We start from the raw sequence: 21,230 nt of genomic DNA, 5'->3' as shown, positions 1-21,230 counted from the left end.
AATCTGCAAACCCAAGCTTGTGACTCTTGAAATGGGGGGAAGCACGGGGAAATGGGGAAATTGACTTGTGCTGTAAAATGTATTTTTCTCAGCTTGTTTTATTTTGATTACAGGATGATAACTTCTGGAAGATGCTTCTGAAGTAAAGCAGGTTCATCTGGTTTGGTGGCAGAGATGAATGATGCCTGTACTGGTAGATCAGGTAATTGCTGTGTTTCTGTAGTAGCTGTATGGAAGATTTTTGATGGATCTGTGTTGGGGTGGACATCCTTGGTGGCTAAGTAATCCTTTCGTTTCTGAAAGCAAATTTTGTAGGAGCAGATCTGAGCAGGGTTTTTAATTGCCAAGTTAGAAATTTCAGTGAGTGACTTCCCCCTAAAGAAAATGGTCCACTTGGGAACCACTGATCATAAAATATGGTTACAGATACACCATAAAGTGCATTTATGTATGAATGCACCATACTTAGTCTAGGAGTCTTTAAAAAATAAGATGAAAACATCTGGATTGGGATAACAGCAAGGGTCCTTGGATTAAACTGTACTTTCCATTTGTGTCAAAAGAAGCTTAAAACTTCGTAGTTTCATGCCTTGGATTGTACCATGTTAGAATTAATCTTCTGCGAGTGGCAGAACAAGTAGATACTGTTCAGATCTCGTGTGTAATAGCAACTGTTGTGTTTCTCTGCTATTAACCAGCAAAAGAGGAAAGCAGTAATTGCTGTCCTGCTAACAGAGTTCAGGAAAACTTTTTCTCTGAAGAATCATCATCCAAAAAAAAACCCCACACCACCCTTACTGTCTTCATTGCCAGTTTAAAAAAAACAAAAACAAAAACACATAGACTGAAGGGTATGTACAAATTAGGTGTGGTTTTTTTTTGTTTTTTTTTTTTTTTTTTTTGAGAAGATTTGCCAGAATTTTTTTACTGTAACTTTTAAATTCATTTTCCAGTACTTAATAAATATTAAAAAATATTTTGCTGCTATTTGAAAGTACTTTTGAGGTCCAGCTTTTAAAAAAGTGAAAAGAAAATGCTGCAGTTGATACTGTGGTTCATCTGACTAATCATGTTTGATTTTAGGTAAGATCTATCTTGTATAAAGGAGATTACTGTGTACTGTGTGATATTGTAACGTCAGGTTGCTTGCAGTTTTTTCTCTGCGCAGTACTTTTGTCAGAATATGCCATTAATTATTGTACTTATTCCTGACAAATTCCTCCTCAATCTCAGGGTGCTGGATTTTATTTCAGATCAATAAGGGGCATGATACAGTGACAGGACCCAGTAAATCAGGTTGGTGGCTGGACTGAATGATCTTGAAGGCCTTCTCCAGCCTGGATGGTTCTGTGATTGTGTGAAATACAGAAGCACCACCTGTAGTTTTTGCTTTGAGTTGGATAAAGTACATAGTTAAGTAAAAGCTGCTAACTCACCAGCCTTCTATTTTGCTGTTACTGTTAAAAAAATTTCAACAAACGAGTGTTAATTTCTCATCTTTGTGGTGCTCTTGAATGTGGCTGCATTCAAGTATTCAAATCAAATCCTTCTGGAAGTGACACTGAATTATTGGGCGCCTTTTTTCATGGAAAAATCACTGGTGTCAGTTATTGAGCACTGGGGTGGAGTCAGGAAATAAGTCTTGAAAGTAAGCTCTTCCTCCACCTGCCAAAAAATTAGTAGGGATCAGTTTTTAAAGTTTGAGACTGGTGCATCCAGACCATAAGTCTTGCTAACAAAAAGATGGCTTACTATCCTTAATATGCAGCATCCTGGGTGACTTTAAAAGGTCTTACTAAATCATCATGCAGGTGATGTCAAAATGTTGTCAATTTGTTTTTGTACTTACATGCCATGTTATTGTTAATTCTCTGCACCTCTTCTCTGGGAAGTGGGAAATTAGTTACTCCTGGCAAGTGAAAATTTCTCTCTTTTAAAATGAAGACCTTCTTTATCAGTTTACTAGATTTGTTTTGTCACTTACAGGTGCTTATTAGACTGTGTTGGAATTAATGAAGATAAAGCTGTTGATGTATTTTTTATTCTTGGGACAATTTGGAAATAACCAAAATACATTCACTGTGTATGCAACAACTCAGTGATGTCACTTTGTCTGTCTCTTGCTTTTTGAGAGCATACTAAGTTGAATTTCCTTTCTTTCAGACTACAGGAAGGCAGTGCAGCAGTGGACATGCACTGGAAAACTGAAGAACAACAAAATCCAACTGGCAAAATTGACTTTTGAGTGTGGTGTCACCCAGTATTTGCTTCAGAGAGTTACGTTACAGTTTAAGGAATTCTCTTTGAAAGTAGCCCATCTAGTCTCTTGTATCTAAGTGTTTCTTAGATGAAAATCTTTTGTCTCCTGTAGCTTACATCTTCCAAGAGCCAGGTGTTCTATTTTTATGCAGTAAACATGCATCAGTAAATTCTGCAGCAGAAAAATACACAGGGTTCCTCTTTACACGCACTGCTTTTCCTCTTTCCTGAAAGAGGAGCCAGTTATAGGAAAGTGAGTTAAAGTCCTCTAAAACGTAGAGGACTAAATAGCTCCAAACTTCCCCACCAAGAAACCAGCAGGAGTTTTACAGTATTGTTACTTGAAAATTTCCTAATTGTCTCTGGATGAGAGGAATAAAGTGTTGATGTACTGAGGCAGTATAAGTGATAAGTTACCAGAATGATCAGCGTTCTTTCTTACTTGCACTTGGTTCTTAGAAAGCTCCAGCAGGTGCCAGCAGTGTACATCCTAACAAGTGCATAATTCTATGGAAACAAGATGTTTTCTTCAAAATACTGCTTTTGATGCGTTTTTACCCTACCTGTGTGCTGCTTTGCCAGTCCACGCGAGAGTAATGCTCAGGCATGAGTATTTGTTGCAGAAAACTAACCAGATTGGCAGAGGTACTTAGTTAAGGCTTATAAATGTTATACTATTTCTACAACAGACAAAACTTAAACAGCTCTTGGTTTCTCAGTGAGTAACTAATGAAGAAAAAGCACGTGTACCCTTTCAAGGGCATTAAAACCATGTCTGTTTTTTTGCATTAAGAGTCTCACTTTAAAGTTCAGCTAAAAATTGCAGGTACTATGAGTAAACTGCCTTTAAATGGATAAAACTGCATTGTTTTCCAGCGTTAATAAATAAGTTGTTAAATAAAATGATTGTTTGTTTGAAATAAATTCTTATTTCTTGGTAGAAATGATTGCTGACCAGTATTACGTAGTGGTGGTTTATTGTTAGGTGTGGTCTCAGAGTGTATTGTGCTTATTCAAGCAGTCATACTGTAATAATGAGAGCTTGTAGTTGGAGTACGTCTAGGCTGAAACATTTAGCCTAGCATTTTAGCTGAACTGCAATGCCAGCCTATGAGCTGCTATATGAAAAAAGATAGATGTGTGCCCAAAATGACACGGAATTTACATCAGTGGTGCATTCTCATGCTTTCTGCCTCAGGCGTCATTGAAAGTCAGCAGTTTAAAGCATTAGTACATAATGCAGGAGTAAGAATCCAGTCCCCATCTGCATTGGGTGTTTACTGAAAAAAAAAATTAAAAATCAGTGCATAAAAGTGACTTGTGTACAGATGCTCTAGAATGTTTCCTGGATGTCTGAACAGCGGTCTTTCTTCCTGTAACTGACTGTATATGACATTTGTTAGCTGGATGTGTATCCCCTCCCCATTTACTTATTTTTTAAACTGAGACTGTAACGTAGTCATTACTGATGAAAATCAGGCTACAAATGAAAGCTTGTTGCTCTTTTGGGGGTAGAGATTGACTCTACAAGAGGTGGTTGATGGTTGCATTTGTTCCGTTTAAGTAATCTTTTCCAAAGGCCAGACAAGAAATTGTTCCTTGCTTGGTGGGTTGTACCTTCAGATCCTGGGTTTTCCACAGAATTAATTCTGCTGTGAGTGTGGGTGAATAAACTGGAAGATTTCTGGTTGGGTCCTGATGCTTTTCTGAAATGTGTGTAAGCTGGATTTGAAGTGGCTTATCTGAAGTAGAAATTCGGAGGTTTTCTGAATATGCAAGAGGTGACTTTTGAACTGTTGGTAAGTGTTCAAGATGTGGGAAATATTTTCATGTAGTAGTAGTTGAAACCATAAGCCCGATACGTGCTTGGCTGCAATAGCTGCATGCACAACAGGCATCGATCTCTAGAACTGCCCATCTACAAAAGGTTTGTTTTGGAGGAGGCAGTCTGTGAAGCATTCCGTGTTCAGATGTGTAACGCTGCCTGGTGAAGCAAGTGTGTAATCTTCCCTCTACTGCAACGCTTTTGTGCAGGTTGGAAGCTGTTCCATTCTAGATGACTGTAGTGTCTTTTATTTACATACATTGTTCACAGGCATGTACGTTGACCCCAGTAGAAGAATGAGCATATGGGAGAAGAAAAGCTAAGCTATGAACGTGGAACTGCCAGTACTCATTTCTACTAACAGCAGTGCTCGCAAGAACTGGGGAAAAAAAAACCGACCTTGAAGAGTCTTGTAATTAGTCATAAATTTGAAACATTTTGCACACATACGGATTGCTGTACATGCATGTTACCAGATGGCACTGAGGTCTGTGATGCAGCTTCAGGCTGCTGTACCATTCACACTGGCTGCTGCTTTGTGTTTTTTCACACAACATTCTCCTATCCTGCTAGAGGTCAGAAATACATATATATATATATATATATAGCTATAAGACCTGGAAAGCAAAGACACAAACCCATTCAGATTTGTTGCATGTAGTTTCTCCTCTTGCTGTTCTGTTTCTCCTGACCCCTTGGATTAGATTTTTTCAAAGATTAGATCCTGTAACTACAATACAAAGGCAGTTTTACTAGCAAGGCTTACCACAGAAAGTTGATACTATTTAGTGTGGCATTCTTCCCTAGTCATCTTCAGTGTGAAGTTCGGTTGTAATACTTAAATAGCTCAGGCGAATTTACATTTTCCACTTCGGTCAGTAGCCACAGGTTAAGATGGAACCAGATGGTAGCATGGCATCTGTCTGAAGGAGAAAGTGAGTAGGTGAGGTCTTGGTGGACTGTAAGTATCCACATGAAGTACTTCTACTTCCAGTAACTTGCAGTCGTGGAGTGGAAGATCTGCCTTCACACTCAGCACACTAGAATCCATTTTGTAAAAAAGATGTTTCTTACCTTACAATAACTGAAGTTTTGATTTCTAAGCTTTGGTGCTGAGCAAAAAAAAAAAAAAAAAGTTTCACATTTGAGCCGTGCAATCAGCAAAAGAGGCAGGAAGGTGACATCACGGATGTGGGTTAGGGCGAGCTGCAGCACGGAACCGCGCGGGGGGCAGCAATGAATCCAGAAGAGCAAGTGGTAACGTGGCTCATTTCGTTAGGAGTTCTGAACTCCCCTAAGAAAATAGTTGATGATCCAGAGGAGTTCCTGAAAACTTCTCTGAAGGATGGAACCGTGCTCTGCAAACTCATCCATCGGCTCCTTCCGGGGTCTGCAGAAAAGGTAACTGCTGTAAGATGTGTTTTGCTGGCCTGAATCCAGCGCGCTGCTCAGTAAAACTGCGGGTCAGCCTGGGATATGCCTCTCTGGTAAGCTGTATAAGCACTAGTGATGCACTGATGACTAATGCAAACGTTACTAGTTCTGGCTGAGGGCAAAATGCAGCTTGGGTTTAGTTTCTTGATTTTTTTTTCTCTTGCCATCCAGAAGAACGACCGCAGAGGGCTGCAGTTGGCTGAGGTAACACATGTTCATGTGGTGGCAGGAAATACTGGGCCTACCAGAGGTGGAAATGTCCTGGTTTTGAATAAGTTATGCAGTTTGTATTTACGTAAATACCACGAATTACAGCAGTGTAAATGTATGCTTTCAGACCTGACTGTAAAATGTTTTGCCAATTGGGAAGTGCAGCGGAGAACAGGGTTGGGTTGGGAGTACATAAACCTTATGCCCAACAGCTTGAGCTGTTACACGTCCAGCAAATCCATTGGTAGCAAAGCCGTGTCAGTAGCTATCAGTTTCCTGAGGTGTGTTCATATGGTCCCACAGTGTGCGAGGTAACTGCAGGTGAAAAAAAGGGAAGGAGTCTGAGAGATGGGAAATGGCAGCACAGAAAAGCTGTCGAATTCGAATGAAATGTCCTCTGTAAGATAGCAGCCTTTTATTTAGTTTGTGAGAAATCACTCTTGCTAGCTCTTTTTGCTTGTAGATGATGGTTTGGGACACTGTGTTCTTAAAAGTCATCAGCTCCCACTGCCGTTCAGGGCATTGTCATATGTTGACATTCAAAACAAGATGCCGACCATTTCGACTCATGCATCACTTCCTCCAGTGGCTCTTTCTTCCTGGTTCGACAGCTTGCCTGCCACCCCCACCGCCCCCTCCAGAAGCTTCCCTAATTCGGCACAAAGCACACATGTCAATATTCTTGCAGGCCTTCTGACAAGGCTGTATGGGAGGTAACGCAACCATCTCTGTGCGTTTTGTTCTGTAGTATTGTCTGGAGCCTAAAAACGAAGCTGATTGCATCGGTAATATTCAAGAGTTCTTGAGGGGCTGTGCAGTTCTTAAAGTGGAGGTAAGTCACCTTTTATTAGTATTATTTACATCACGTTGGTGTATCATGCTTGTTTAATAAGTGTATGAAAGCCAGGTACCAGAGGGACAAAAGCAGCAGTCGTTCCTGATCTTCTGTATTAATAGCATAATAGGAGGATGGGTAATGTAATGGGAATGGAGCGCATGGGCTGTGAGCTGTCAGGTTCCTCCACATCTCGGAGGAATCCAAATGCCCAGGTGGAAATGTGTGCAGCAGTAACAGATTCTGTCTGAACCATTGGGTGGTGAGGACCTGTTCACCTCTTTTTCTCCATTATTGCAGACAAGGGCTTGCAGTTCTTAGCTTTGCTTTACTATAAAGGGGAACTAATACAGCAGCTTTTTTTCACCCCCTTGTTGCGTGTGATTCTGCTGAAAATGTAACGTGAAATCAATCCTCATACATGCAAATAATCTGAAGACAAAGGCTGTTCACGACGCTATTCCTGAACCTGCACCTGCAGGTTCTGTGCCAAGCATGGGTTGTATTTGCAAGATCAGAGTGGATCAGGTCAATGCATCAGATCAAAATGAGTTCAGCTCATTTTGCCATTACGTATTTTTTACTAAGTGCATATGGGTTTAAAATGTGTTCTAGATTTTTTGTATCACAGTAGAATTCCAACAGTAAGCAAGAAATCTGTAATTAAGAGCTGTCAGTGTCCCATTTAACATGATAACCTTGGGAAATTAATCTATATCCTGAAGAGAACTTCTGCCAGGAGCAGTGAGTGCTCTGCAAAACGTTCATACAGCACAGTGATGCAAAGTCCAGCCCATGGTAACTGTTCTGTCCTCCTTTGAAGCTTCAAGCAAGAAAAGAGCCTTTCTTCTTAGATCTCTTTAGCTAACCAGCATGACAATTTGCTCATTGCAGAGCTGTTTCACTGGCCTGTTGTTTCCCAATAATTCACTTCTAAAAGCCTTTTGCAACAGCCAGGCGTGAGAGCAGATACATATGGAGGCACGCAGGGCCTATCGCTCAGAGATCAGCCTGCCGGTCTGCTGGTGCTGCACCATGTGATCTCAGCTCCTCAGAGAGATTATTTTTCTATTTAAAAGCTAATCAGAAAGTATATGTAGAGAACAGAAGTCTTGAACATCTAAAAGATGAGATAGAAACAGTTCTCAGCCGCTGTGTATCAGCATCTCATCATTTAAGCCGGTTGATATTGAGTCACTTTGCAGTTTTCAGATATAAGGGATCTGCAGCACTGTGCATCCAGCTCTGGGGGTTGCTCTGCTCCTCGCTTTTATTTATTCATTGGTTTAATTTAGGAAAAGATTTCTAAGTTGTTTTTTTTTTCTTTTCTTTTTTTCTTTTTTTCTTTTTTTGATTGATTACCCACTCAGTCTTTGAAATATTCTGAGCAGTTTTGATAGAGCTGACATGGCTGCCCATCCTGGTCGCTGCAAGACCTCAAGGGCTGGATAAAGCTCAGACCTGTTGAGTTTGAATTTTGCACCCAAAACTTTCCAAACAATAGCTGTATTAGAGCGCCAGAGAGCTCCTGTACCAGGGGTGTGAAGAAATGGTCTGGTATTGGATCTGAGCTGGTTCTCCCTTGTGTCACAGACCTCTGTCCAGCTGCTGTTTGGAAGACCGTTTGCAGTGGGGATGTGCAGAGGGGTTACTCCTGCAGAGCTCCATACACGTGCTGTCCTCCCACCAGTCCTGTTGTCCTGGTAACTCAATCTTAGGGAATGGATGGAAGGCACAGGAAGGTGGGCAGCACTGTCTCCAGTTTTACATGAATGATGAGACACACACTGGGGACTCAGTGGAAGGGAAGGGAAGGGAAAGGACAAGAGTGAGTCCTGCCAAAGCAAGGCCGAGTACCAGTGGGCTGAGGGCAGGAGAATCTGTCCCAGGGCCAGATGGAGCCTGGGGGAAAGGGAAAGATAAAGAGGGGTGAAAGCTTCTGGCTTCATCTTGAGGGCGTAAATGGGAATGATTCATCTTTGCTTTTGCTGTTGATACCACTGTGCATACAGTGACAGCAGCTGAATAGCTGAGCATTTCTTGCTGTTGGAGAAGTATAGGATAGTAATCTTCATTCAGCAGCAGTGTTCTATTGCATACAACCACAGAACTGCTGGCAAGGGGCTGGATGTTGTGATCTAAGAACGGTTTCTGCAACATAAATCAATATCTGGCTTTAACCAGACTGTCCAGGGGGATCACAGAGCACACAGCTTGTCATTGCCATTGGGGGCGGCTGTTTCTGCAGCCAGAGCGCTTGCAACCTTCACCAAATTCCACTTGGACCAAGAGTTTAGGAGTGAGGATGAAAACCCATCACCCTCTTGCTGCCCCACCCCCCCCCCCCCCAACCCCACCGTGCTCCAGCTTCACTCCCTTCCTACCCCTCCCTGCCCACAGGGCGGCATTCCCTCCCTGCACTGCGAGGTGTCAGGCACACACAGCTCAGCTCAGAGGCTGCGTTCGGTGCGCCGAGCACACGGTGCTCTGAGCATGTCAGCACCTCAAGCTGCTCGGATCCCTGCGCTCTGCTGTAGCATTGCTCTTACAAAAATGCTGTAAATACCATTTATGCAGCTTGGATTTTCCTTTTTTTTTTTCTCTATCCTTTTGCCTTCATTTTTCCTGTCATCTTTCTAGTGCCTTTCCTTTCCCAATTTTCTTTCCTTTCTCCTTTCCCCTTTCCTTTCTCCTTTTCCCTTTCTTCTGTCCTGTCCCAGTTTCCCAATTTCCTTTTCCTTCTCGATTTTCTTTCCTCTTTCCCCTTCCCCTCCCTCCTCATTCCCGTCCTTTCCTCCCTTCCCTTCCCCACCTCCCGCTCCCCTCTCCCCTCCATCTCCTTCCCGCAGCCGGCAGCGGGGCGGAGCGGGGCGGCGGCGCCGCCTGTCACTTCCCCTTCCCCTTCCTCCCCATTCCCCGCTCCGCGATCCGGCTCCGGGTCAGAGCCGCAGCGCCCGGCCCGGCCCCGCAGCAGCACCGCTGCCGCCATGCCCCGGGGCTGCTCGCCCGCCCGTCCGCCGCCGTGAGTACCGCGTTGCCCTCCGCGTGATTTCGGGGCTCCCCACGCGTGACCCCCTGCTCACTTCACCCCCCACCCCGGTCTGTCACCGGCTCGGTTTATCGGCATCACCTCTCCCTCTTTTGTCCCCAGCCGCTCTCAATCATTGCTGTCCCGCCGCCTGGCCCGTTCCCACGGGTACCGCCGCGCTTTGCATCACCCAGGTTGCGGGGCTGCCGGGTCCCGGGGGTCTCGGCCGTAGCGGATCGGCTCCAGCCCAGCGTCGGTTGCGTGCGAGCGTGGGATCAGTTCGTGCGGATAAGGGCTGACGCGCAGCCCGGCTCCCCTAAACTTCTCCGCGCCTCCCGGGATGGGATGCGGGCTGCTGTCGGCTTCTGGGTTTGGTTTGGTTTGGAGAAGCAGAGAGGCTCCTCCGGCAGCGGAATGCCCACCGCTGGGCTCCACCGGACGCTGCGCTCCCCTCACTCCTCGCGGCGGCGCGGTGCGCGTTCTGCGCTGCGTTTCACCGCGGGGAGCCGCGGTCCGGGATCGTGGAGCAGGAAAAGCTCTTTGTAACCGAGAGCGGCAAATGGCAACCGCGGATGTACGAGCGAGCTCGGAGCAGAAGGGCTTTTCCTCTCTGTCCCAGCTTGTCTTATCGTTAAGAATGGAATTAGGGATGGATTGCGCTGGAAAAAGTGATTTTTAGCTCTAAGCGAGGACTTTTCTGTATGATGAGTTTGTTCTGGAACGCGCTGCAGAGCACTTTCACATTGCAGCAGCTCATCCAGAGTTTTCCATACAGGCCGTTCCAGACAAATTCTCCATGAAGAAAAGTCCCCAAAGTTGCTTTCATGCCAGGATTTTGTTGTACATGTCTTTACATGTCTTTTGCCACCATCCTTGGGACTTAATCAGTGTGATGGCTCCGAGCTCGCAGCATTATTTTATGCATAAAAAGGTCGAGGATGCATTTTCCCACTTTGGTCCTTTAAAAAAAAAAAAAAAGCAGCCGTTCATTCAGGGCAGGACTCGTTTTTCTGGATTTACCGAAGTGGAAGCAAAAAGGCACGACTGAGCAAATGACACACCAGAGAGATGCACGCAGACGCCGCAGCCTCACCGCCAGCTTTGCGCTCCCACTTGGCAGGAGGTGACGGCACTGCTGGGATTCTGCATCCTCCAGCAGCTGCCAGCGGGGTCAGTGTTACCATCTCCTGTGCCACAGGGGCTCTGGTGTTGCTGCTGGGGGCTGTGGGTGATGCTCAGATGGTGCTGGTACAGGGTGTGAAGGTGGGGTGAGCTCGGAGCAGCCCCATCGTGGACACGTTCCTGGGTGCTGGGGTGCAGTGGGAGCTGCGCTGCTTCTGTTGAGATTGGAGAGACTGTGCATTTCCCAGAGCGTGGATTGAATTGCTCTCGGTCAGAGCCTCTCGGTATCAAGTGACTGAGTCAGTTTTTAAAAATACTCTCCATAAAGAGCAGCCTTTGTGTTGCTTGGATTGGACTGTGCTGCTGTGCGGATGGAAAGAGAAAGCCACGCGGTGAGCATCACCATTCTGGGCTCAGAAAGGCATTGGCCTTTCCCCTCAGAACACATTGATGGGCCATGATGGGCCAGGAGTGCAGAGAAGGGCCCTTCTAAAGGCAGTGCTGCCCTAAAGACAGTGAATGCTCTTGTACTTGTTAAACAGTATACTCTGCAGTGCTTTGGAAGTATCTGTATATTGTGTTTGGCAAGAGAGCTTGAGAATCACCTTTTGTATCTGTAGGATTTGCAGATCTGAGGTCTCTATCTGTGGGACAGCGTGGGCTTGGGGTTGGCACATAGTGGTCCTCTGTGTCACTGAGCTCTGCTTTGTTATGAAGAAGGTTGGTGTGGTTTGTCTGAATGGAGGGCAGTTCTCACGTGCTGGAGGGGATGATAATGCTTTGGGAGTTGCAATTCTTTGTGGTGCAGTGATTTCTGAGGTTCAGTTTCTCACTAACAGCTGTTGCTAATTTGTTGTTTCTGTATTGCCGTTGTGTCTGAGCAGCACAAAATCCTTCAGAGTTTTGCACGTGATCTTTTCTGGCTTCCCTTTAAAAAACTGTAAACACCTTACCTACGCTGTATTGCCATAGTATTATATCTACCATGTTGCAAGAGCAGAAAATTCTCTGCTTGTTTCTTCTGCTGGGAAAAATGTGTGTATATGTGTGCGTATATGTACAGCCTCAATCTCTTTAGCTTTAGACAACAAAAATAGCAGCATAATCTCTCCTGCCTTCAAGGCAGCAGAAACCTTTGCAGCTATCCCAGAGGATCCGCTCTCTGCAGCAGCCCAGGTCGGTCCCCGGGTGCCAATGCATGCCCCCAACCCCAGCAATGCACCGCCCCGTGGGAAACATAGAGCCCTACCCCTGCAGGCACACAGCTGATTGCTCATCACAACGACGTGGGAGGCTCGGAGGCGAGAGGGAGATGTTTTGTGCTGAACTGACCACGTTCTCCTCTCGCAGCTGTTTGAGCCGCACGATTTGTACAGCGGAGAACAGTTCTCCAAGGTCCTGAGTACATTGACAGCTGTAAATAAAGCTACTGAAGGTAAGGAAAAATCATGTTTTCTATTGTCTTTTCAAGTGCTGTCTATATGTCTGCTGGGAGGGGGGAGGAGGGGTTATTTTTTTGATAGCTCACAGTTAGTGCTGATTCTGGAGGCTTGGAGAACTGTGCCTGATGCCGGTGGGTCAGTGCTTCACTTTGCCACCAGCTCGGGCTCTAAGGGTGGTGCATTCAGAGCTGCTGGGTGCACTTTGCACAGCGAGATTATCGCTTCACAGCCAGGAACCTCTACTCAGTTCTGATAGCATGAAGGGACCTCAAAGTAGGTCAGTGTAAAGGAGCCTCGATGTAAATGAGCGCATACCTCCCGAATGCAAATGTCAGGTTTCAGACAGCGTGCTTGAGAGCCGAACAGAAAAACAGATCCGTCTGCAGAATATCTTTACTGAATGTCAAAACAAACATCACTGCCAGATGCTCACTCGATTGTATCGATGTTCCTCTCCGTGCTTTGTGGATCCCACAATGGGGAGCCAAGCGCTGACAGTTGCTGCTGACGACTTCTCCTGTCTCCCTCAGTGCAGAGCTGCTGCTGGAGCAAAGCGAAGCGAGTCGCCTCCTCCTTTTTCCATCCCCAGTGTTCAGCTGGGCTGTACTGTCCCAATGGTCAGGGGCTGAGGGACTGCACTAAGCTGGGAATAGCATCTGCCTCTTGCCCTCATCATATGAGGGCTGCTCCGAAAGTAGTGCTTCGTCTCTTATGTTGGCCCACGACCTCAGAGGTGGATGTTGGTGGGATGTTTTGTAGCTGAAAATTTCATCTATCAGTGTTATTGTGCGCTTCGTATCTGTTGTCATTTCCATGGAACTAAATAAGAGGCAATTTACCTACAAACACACACATACAAGCACAAGGAGCCCTGCACACCGCCAAAACCAACAGCAGCAGCATGAGAGCTCAATTTCCCTGCTGGATGGCACATATTAGGTGATTAAGAGTAGAAAAATTCAAAACCCAGAGCAGCATTTTCCTTTCACAGGAAGGTTTCTCCATTGCCTTCTTTACCAACTTTTTGGCTGGAGCAGAGGGAGCACAGCTTTGCTCCTTTCTGACTCCTGTTGTTGCAGCAGTCCCCTAATTAGCAGCCCCGAATGGGGTTTTGCAATCACTGGGTGAAGCTCAGGACACGGCTTTGCCATGGAATAGTTTCTATCACGTGTTCCCCAAGGGGCTCTGGGGGAGCTGGGATCCTCTTGGTTTCATAGCAAACATCTGTTGGAGCATATGCTTTCTCTATTTAAATGTTAAAAAGCGCAATGCCTGTGATATAATTAGCTGCTCAGGCAGAGAGCACCCTTGGGAAAAGTACAGGGTAAAATAAATACATGTCTGAAAAGTTTGCTTTTTGGTGGCTTGGCCACATTCCTGAGAAACAGGAGCCTGTGTCCTACAAACCACCACTGTGGATGGGTTTGTCTGACTGCTGGGGCTCCGGGGCAGCAGGACCAGACTGGTACATCCTCAGCAGGTCTGCACCTACAGTCTCTTCTGCAAGGCATCTGCACTGTGCGAGAGACAGCTGGGGAAGCAGCACAAGAACATGCTGCAGAGCATCCATCCCCTTGAAGCCCAAATCCTTATGTCCTCACGGAGCAAGTAACTGCAGGCATCATGTGTGGTGTGTGAACTCAGGGTTCAGAAGCTGTCTGTCAAGTAACAGCCACACAGAGCTTGATGCTTGTATCTGAAAGAAAGGGTAGGGGAGGAAAAGCAGCTGTGATGGAGCAGGCAAGGCTCTCCTGCCTAAAATAGTGTAGGAATGTGAGCAGAAAACCCAGCTATTTTAACCATAGTTGAAGCAACATATGGCAGCAGTGTTCCATGCTGGACCAGGCATAAAATAGGACGCTGTCATGATGCAATATAAATGATACACTTCCCTGCCAAACTGTCAAAGTCAGTTTTACATTTGTTTCTAGGTTGCTGCAGATATTTATAAAAGCTTTGGAAGATAGGGAGGGGCAGGGAGAAAGAAGCATAGAATCTACAGTAACCAAGTCATTTCCGTGGGACTGTGGCTGATGGCTTGAATAAGCAGAGAAGCCTGGACTCATGCTCTACGCCCTCTCTTTTTGGAAGGAATGAAGGAAAGAACATCTCAAAGTGGCGGCCAAGCCACTCCTGGTCTGGAAGCAGCTGGAACCACTCTTGCTGAAATATTGGGGTGCTTCAGCAGTGACAAATCCTGTGTTTGCTAAGCGGGTTTTTCATACCAAGAGGTTCTGGTGTTGCTGCAGCAGTCTGGAGAGCTGGGAATTCACAGCGTGGTCATCAGGCGTTGTGTAATGAATAGGGCAAGAGAGAACACACTGACTCACTGATGGCATGTTTGATTTAATGTGAATTTTGTCCATTGCTGGAGCAGGGACTGGACAGACCAGTGCATGTTGTCTGTCGGCGCCTGGAAGTCATAATCGTGGACCTGGAGCTATTGTGCAAGGCACTGTAGAAAGACAAAGCTGAAAGCAGTTCCCTCTGCAAAGAGCTTGCAGGTTGTGTTGCTCCAGGTCCATCTAAGGAGGTATCTTTTCTATTCAAACAAAAATCCTCTTGGGAGAATGAAAGCCCGGCTGAGTTCCTGTAACTCCCACCAAACTTCCCCTTTGGAATGATTTTTCCATGTTGACATTCAGATTGGAGGATAACAGGGGCACAACAGCCTTAAGTTTGTGTGTTGTGATTCTGGCACTCTCAGTGGCTTGATCACCTTCTCCTGCTGCAACCATTTCAAGGAGGAACTTCAAACGTGATCCAGCGGACCCACATCCCCAGCACAGCGATGCCTGCAGGCAGCATTCTGTTCTTCTCTGCTCTTTCATGGCCCATGGGCACTCTAGCTCTATGCTGCTAGATGGAGAATACCTTCTCTGGAATACATTCTTAAATCTGAACAAAAGCAACAAGGGATACCTCAAAGTGCTCCATGCTGTTCCCTGCAATGACAGCATCTCCTGTTGCTTCATTTCTGCAGGGTGGCACATAGAGAAGAGGGGATCTGATTGTTTTCCTACACAGTGGTACGAGGTGCAGTGATAGAGGACTGCTGGAAATTATAGTGCCTGGAGAGCCCTGTTTTCACCTCTGTGCAGCATCTGAGCAGGATTAGGGCTGATGCTGCTCTTTGCATTGAGGCCACTGATCAGGATGCCAAGAAACTTGCCAGAGGGTAAAAAGTCTCGTGGTCACCCTTGGTATCAATATAAAAGCAAATTGCTCATTGTGAAACATAGATCTGTGTCAGAGCAGCATCATGATTTCCAATATCTGGCATGCGTTGCCAGGGTCAAGCCCAGAGACCAGTTTGCAGAGCACTGAGCTCTGAAGGAAGCAGCTCTGAGAACTGTAAGATGGGTTGGTCCTTTCCTTGTGCTGGGAATGATGCTCCTGTCCTTCCTCGGAGGAGTCCAAATCCCTTTCTCACGTGGCTCCTGGCAGTGCTCCACCAGCAGCAATCTCTCAGCTGTATAATGAACCCAGAAGGACTTGTCTGAATAGAGACCAATTGTGCTGAACAGCTGCTCACATTCCTCCCCACTCTGCAGGGAAGCCCACGCTGCAGCTGCAGAGGTGACCTGAGGGCACTCACTTGTGAGCCAACCTTTGAAACACCTTCAGCAGTGCTTACTTGGATCCCAGAAGCACTGGGCTAAGCATTAGTCTATTTTCAGCTGATTTAAGAGGAATTTCAAAAGGAAGATTGCATTTGGATGAGTGGCCTTGGCAATATGTAGAATCATAGAATTGTTAAGGTTGGAGAAGACTTTTAAGATCATCCAGTCCAACCCCAGCCCACCCCACCATGCCCATCACCACATCCTTCAGTGCCACATCCCCACGGCTGTGGAACACCTCCAGGCCTGGTGACCCCACCACTCCCTGGGCAGCTGTGCCAGTGCCTCACCACTCTGTCTGAGAAGAAATACCCAACCTGAGCCTCCCCTGAAGCAACCTAAGGCCATTTCTTCTCATCCTATTGGGAGTGCCTTTGGACTGCAGCTCATCTTCTTCCATCACGGAAGAGTTAACCCAGCCCAGAAAAACCATCCCCATTAGGTACTGATGCTCCTCCAGCTGCTGTCCCTGCCCTTGTTTCCTCTGTGGGCTTCACTCTTTGCTTTGCAGCCATGTGGAGGATTTGGGGTCAGTTGGGTGAAACTCAGCCATTGTTTTTGCTTTGCCAGACCAGCCGTCCGAAGGGCCATGTTCGCATCCATCGGCTCTTAGCTCTGCAGCTGGAGGTGCCCACACCGACTCCAACAGCACAGCCTCACAGTCAGCAAAGGTCCTAAGGAGGCAGTCCAAGGCTGTGGTATCTTTCATTTAATATCCTACTGAGGGTGTGATGGCTGCGGGGGCAGAGGGATGGGGGTGGTACCTCTAAGCTCGAGCACGGTGTGTCCTGATCTCCATCATGGCTTTGCTGCTCCGGGTGCTGAGAGTCTTCTGCACCCAGAGCAGGCTTCTCTTTGGGAAATGAGGAGGCTGATGCTTATCTATTTCCTATTGCACTGTGAGACTGAATTAATTCTTGGGAGGGACCTTGTGATCCTCTGGCGGAGTGCTTACACAAGAGCAAGATGTTTCTGCTGGTGTGGAGTGCAATACTGAAAAAAACAGCTGTAACAACAAAGAACAGTGGCTCGTCCTGGTGGATTCTGCTTTTTTGGACTATCCACTGATGTTTTTCCATGTTTCTTTCCTTAGGAGATGACCGAGAATGGCAGCCATCAGCTGGTGGTAAAGGCCAGGTTCAATTTTAAGCAGACCAATGAGGATGAACTCTCCGTTAACAAAGGAGACATTATTTATGTCACCCGGGTAGAAGAAGGGGGCTGGTGGGAAGGGACCTTGAATGGAAAAACAGGCTGGTTCCCAAGCAACTACGTCAGAGAAATCAAATCCACCGGTAAGCACATTGCTTTCAAGGGCTGATTGAATGACAGCAGTATAATGCAGCGTAGATCCTTATGCCTTTGGGAAATTGCTGCTATTTATTAAGGATGTCAGTGTGCTTAAGGCAGCAGTGCTAATGGAAGTATGAATAGCGTGAGGAGGGGAAAGCCCTGTCTCTCACATCACTTGAGAGCTGCTTCGCCCTCTTTCCTGCGTCCTTCTGTTGCTCTGCTGGCAGCACACGGCTGCAGGACAGGGCTGGAGGTGCTGTGTGGGTCTGCTTGCCTCTTGTTGTTACGGAAGCTCTCAGGTCACTCCAGTGTCGAAGCACAGAATTGGCTTTTTGTTAGAAACCTCCATCAGGCAGTGCATTTGCCTTCGAGCTTGCCATTTTTGGCAGGAGCGGAATTGATGCTCACGGTCTCTGCAAAGAAAGCAACAATAACTATATGGCCGTAAGGAACGGTCCCCTCTTTTTGTGCATAGCCATGGCTGATTTCACAGAGCACATTTCCCCCCAGATGCATCTTCTGCTGCGAAGCTACGGGCGATATTGAGAAAGGGACAGTGAGGGAACGATCCGCCTGATGACATTTGCCTTTATTGAGCTGTGTCTCAAGTGTCCTTAACATCTTCTGCAGTGTGATTTTAACCAGATGTGGGGTGAGGATGGCACGCAGCATGCCCCTGGCGAGCCAGGCAGCTTCACCCTGTAGTGCTTCTCAGGCTGCTATGTGACAGCAGATTTGTTTTTTTGACAAAATTCAACTTTAATTTCTTGTTGTGTCTCGAGGGCTTCCCAGAGATGCAGACCTGTTGTGAGGCATCAGGAGTGGTATGAAGAGTGGCTGTAAAATGCACAGCCCCCATTAGGTATTGTTGCTCCCACTCTTGCAAGCGAAAAAAAAAAAAAAAAGCAAAGGAAGGAAGAACAAAACTAATGAGTGAGTGTTCAGAAATAGGTCAGTTTTTATTTCATTCTAAATGAAACAATCTTTGTTAGGGTATCTCATCTCCCGCTATTTCCCTCTGGGAGATGATGTCTGAGCTGGAGCAGGACGTTGCAGCAGACTGAGGGCTCATCTGGCACAAGCCAGGAATCACTAATTAAGTCCGTGAGTGGAGAAGAGCAGCGTTTTATAAAAGGAGAGCAGTACTCAGTTCCATGGGGAAGGTTGGGAGGGAGAAATAGCAGCACCTCATGGAGGCAAAGGACAAATTCTCCACGAAGGTGGACAAAGCCTTTCCCTCCCTGCCCTCCCATCTCAGGTGGCAGTGGGATCCTCACAGGGTGCAGGCACAAAGCTGAGGATGCTCTCTCCAGGCTCACACTGCAGTGGTGCAGGGAGCACCAGCTAACCCCTGGTGCCAGGGACAGCCCTTGCTGTGAGCTGGGGAGCTGCTGTCCTCGCCTCCAAAGTGCGAGACGCGTCACTCGAAATAGAGTCGCTGTTTTTTCAGCAGTGTCTGCATTGCACTGTGCTGTGTCCTGAGCATGCCCTTTGGGTGGAGATAAGCAGGGACAGAGCTCCTGGCTGGAAGTGACAGGAAATTCTACAACGGCAATAATTAGACAGTATGTCATGCTGCCGTTTCCCAGCAGCTAAATTTATCAGTTCCAGCTTCTCTCCTGCTATCGGTGTGAATGTAATTGCCTTCCCAAGTGTGTATGGGGGAAAAGGACCTCTGAGAGACTCAGCACAGGGACAGCATCTCTGGGGATCAAATGCAGCCTGCAGTAGTGGGTCTGCTGCAGGGAATGTGCTTTTCTGGGGGAGAAGCACCAGAGCAGGGATCTGTGCGGAGGTGAGTGTGTGTGCATGCATGCGTGGCATCCACAGCCATTTGGCAGATGCACAAGAAATACAAGACAAGAACTGACTGCCAGGTTTGTGTGAGCTTTGTTTCTTCAAATCTCCCTTCGTTCACAGCTCTTGTGTTGCAGGGTTCAGCTCACTGATTGCTGGTGGCTTCAAATGCCCTGTGAGTTGCAGGGTCCGTCCCTTTGCTCCCTGTTTTTATGAAGCAAACAGATCACTGTGTGTTACATGGGTGATGTCATATTTGCTGGACATGATGCAGCAGTGACTTTTCCTGCTGGAGTGAGCTGTGCTCTATCATTTATTGATATATTTTTTTTCTCTGTACAGATAAACCACTCTCTCCCAAAGCATTAAAAGGACTTGAAAGCACTCAGCTGACAAAGAATTATTACCCTGTGGTGAGTTTTAAAGTGCTGATCATACATTTTAATAACTAGCATATTATTAATCTTCTTGCTCCTTCCCTTAGAAATCACTGAAGCAATTTGTAACAATTGAGGAAGAGACTCTGTATTTAAATGCAGCTGTTGCCATTTCCTTCATTCGGGGCTGTCGAGACGATAAACCACAAATGGAAGTTGCAAAATGTCACAAAGTGAGACTTCAAGTGGGCAGCTGAGATATCAGAGTGGAGGTGGCAGCTTTTAGAGCAGTGTCAGACCTCGTTGCTCAGAGAGGTGGTGGTGTCCCATCCCTGCAGACACCCAAGGTCAGGCTGGACAGGGCTCTGAGCATCTGATGGAGCTGTGGGCGTCCCTGTTCAGTGCAGGGAGTTGGAGCAAATGGCCTTTAAGTGTCCCTTCCAACTCAGTTGGTTGTATGAACAAGGTGTGCTGCATGCGGCTGCTGAGGTGGAGCATCAGGATAAGGCTGATCTCGGCCTTGCAGTGGCCATTGAGCTGTGCTCTGGTCTGGACTGTCCGTATTTTGGCCACTGTTGTGTCCTTGCAAGCGGTGGTCCCAGGGTGCACACACACACCATTGGTTTGCATACCTTGGCAGCCAGTTCTGCATGCATGCAGGGTTAGACATGAGCCTCTTGAGGGACAAATCTTAAACTCAGATCTGGATTCACATTGTCTTCATGCCTTGCCAGAGAAGAAGGAGCCACCCTTAACACCTGCTGTCCAGGCCTCCCCCAGTTTGCAATGCACAATCCATTAGTTGGGTCCCCAGGGCTTTTCTGAGCATTCTGAGTTCTGTGTTAACAAATTTAGATGTATTTATGGGCATAAAATACACTTCTGTGGTTTTCCACACTTTGAAGCTGATGTCCTGTGTTCCTTTGACTGGTCCCAAGTACCAAGATCCTCAGTGCTCTGTCTCTCACCCTAGGTGTTGCAAAATATTCTGGAAACAGAACGAGATTATGCGAAGGAACTACAATCACTTCTGGGAACTTACTTAAGACCCCTCCAGTCTTATGATAAGTAAGATATAAGGGCATCTGAGATGGATAGAACTCTGTAAAATCAACCACAATTCATTACTTTCCTGCTTTTGAATGTTTAGGGATTGTTACTGCCCATCTAATAAAGCCCCACGCCTCTTTGAACTAGAAAAAACAAAAACATTGGTACAAATTTCTGCTCTTTCCCATTCCCCAGCGGTCATGCAGGTGCTCAGCTGTTAGAGATGGGCATTTCTGTCTGGTCGAGGGCTGGCTGCTCCCATCCATCTGCAAGCTGCTGTGTGCATGCTTCCTGGCGGTGTGCCTTGCATGGCTTCTTCCCTTGTCATTTGTCTTGTGACTTCTCAGCCCCAGTCATCTCCTCATTGCGTTCCTCTGATTGGGGTTGCCTCTCGCTGAGCCTGAGCTGCTGCTGAGCAAGAAGCATTCTGCTTAAACTCCTTCCACATCTTGCCTTCCTTTCCCAAATCTTCATGTTGGGATGTCTCCAGCTGTGGAAATTCTCCGTGGTCTCAGCCTACCCAAACTGCAGGCAGCGAGTGGCTGAAGTGAGAGAGACAGAAGCAGGGTGACAAAAGCAGACGTGCTGCTTATGGCGAGGAAAATTCCCACCTTAAGGAACAAAGCAATCCCTGCTTGTAGGGCTGCTCTGTTGGACCCTCCCCATGTAGGGGACCCATAATATGAGCCTATGAAGACAAAGCTGTCTTTGTGTCTGCGCACACACCTTCCTCCCCACCCCTGGAAGAAATCCCATCTGTCTGTGTCTATTAGACAGCTCAACACGTGAGAAGATTAGCATGATTAGGTGATTAAAATCCAATTAAGGTAATCCTTGGCAGCAGACATCTTCTCTAGGAGTCTGTGGTCTGTAGCTTACGGATCATGGATTTTGTGTTTCCCTGTGATGTGTCTTGGGAAACAAATCCTTGGTCC

General features: G+C 46.6%; 1 protein-coding gene across 1 annotated transcript in view; it reads left to right on the top strand.

Annotated features, from left to right (window-relative positions):
• Positions 1-5,288: 5,288 nt before the first annotated feature.
• Positions 5,289-21,230, top strand: part of ARHGEF6 (Rac/Cdc42 guanine nucleotide exchange factor 6) — a 30,584-nt gene continuing 14,642 nt past the window's right edge. The window contains 7 exon segments of the mRNA XM_042876425.1: positions 5,289-5,485; positions 6,477-6,560; positions 12,064-12,148; positions 16,349-16,476; positions 16,872-17,073; positions 19,211-19,281; positions 20,219-20,313. Coding sequence (XP_042732359.1) covers positions 5,321-5,485; positions 6,477-6,560; positions 12,064-12,148; positions 16,349-16,476; positions 16,872-17,073; positions 19,211-19,281; positions 20,219-20,313 — 830 coding nt within the window. The 5' untranslated portion in view covers positions 5,289-5,320.

This window comes from Lagopus leucura, unplaced genomic scaffold (assembly GCF_019238085.1).
Source record: "Lagopus leucura isolate 7727_CA_CO unplaced genomic scaffold, USGS_WTPT01 Super-Scaffold_100016, whole genome shotgun sequence".
Taxonomy (NCBI): Eukaryota; Metazoa; Chordata; class Aves; order Galliformes; family Phasianidae; genus Lagopus; species Lagopus leucura.
The sequence above is the reverse complement of the archived record's forward strand: the minus strand, read 5'-3'. Positions and strand labels throughout refer to the sequence as shown.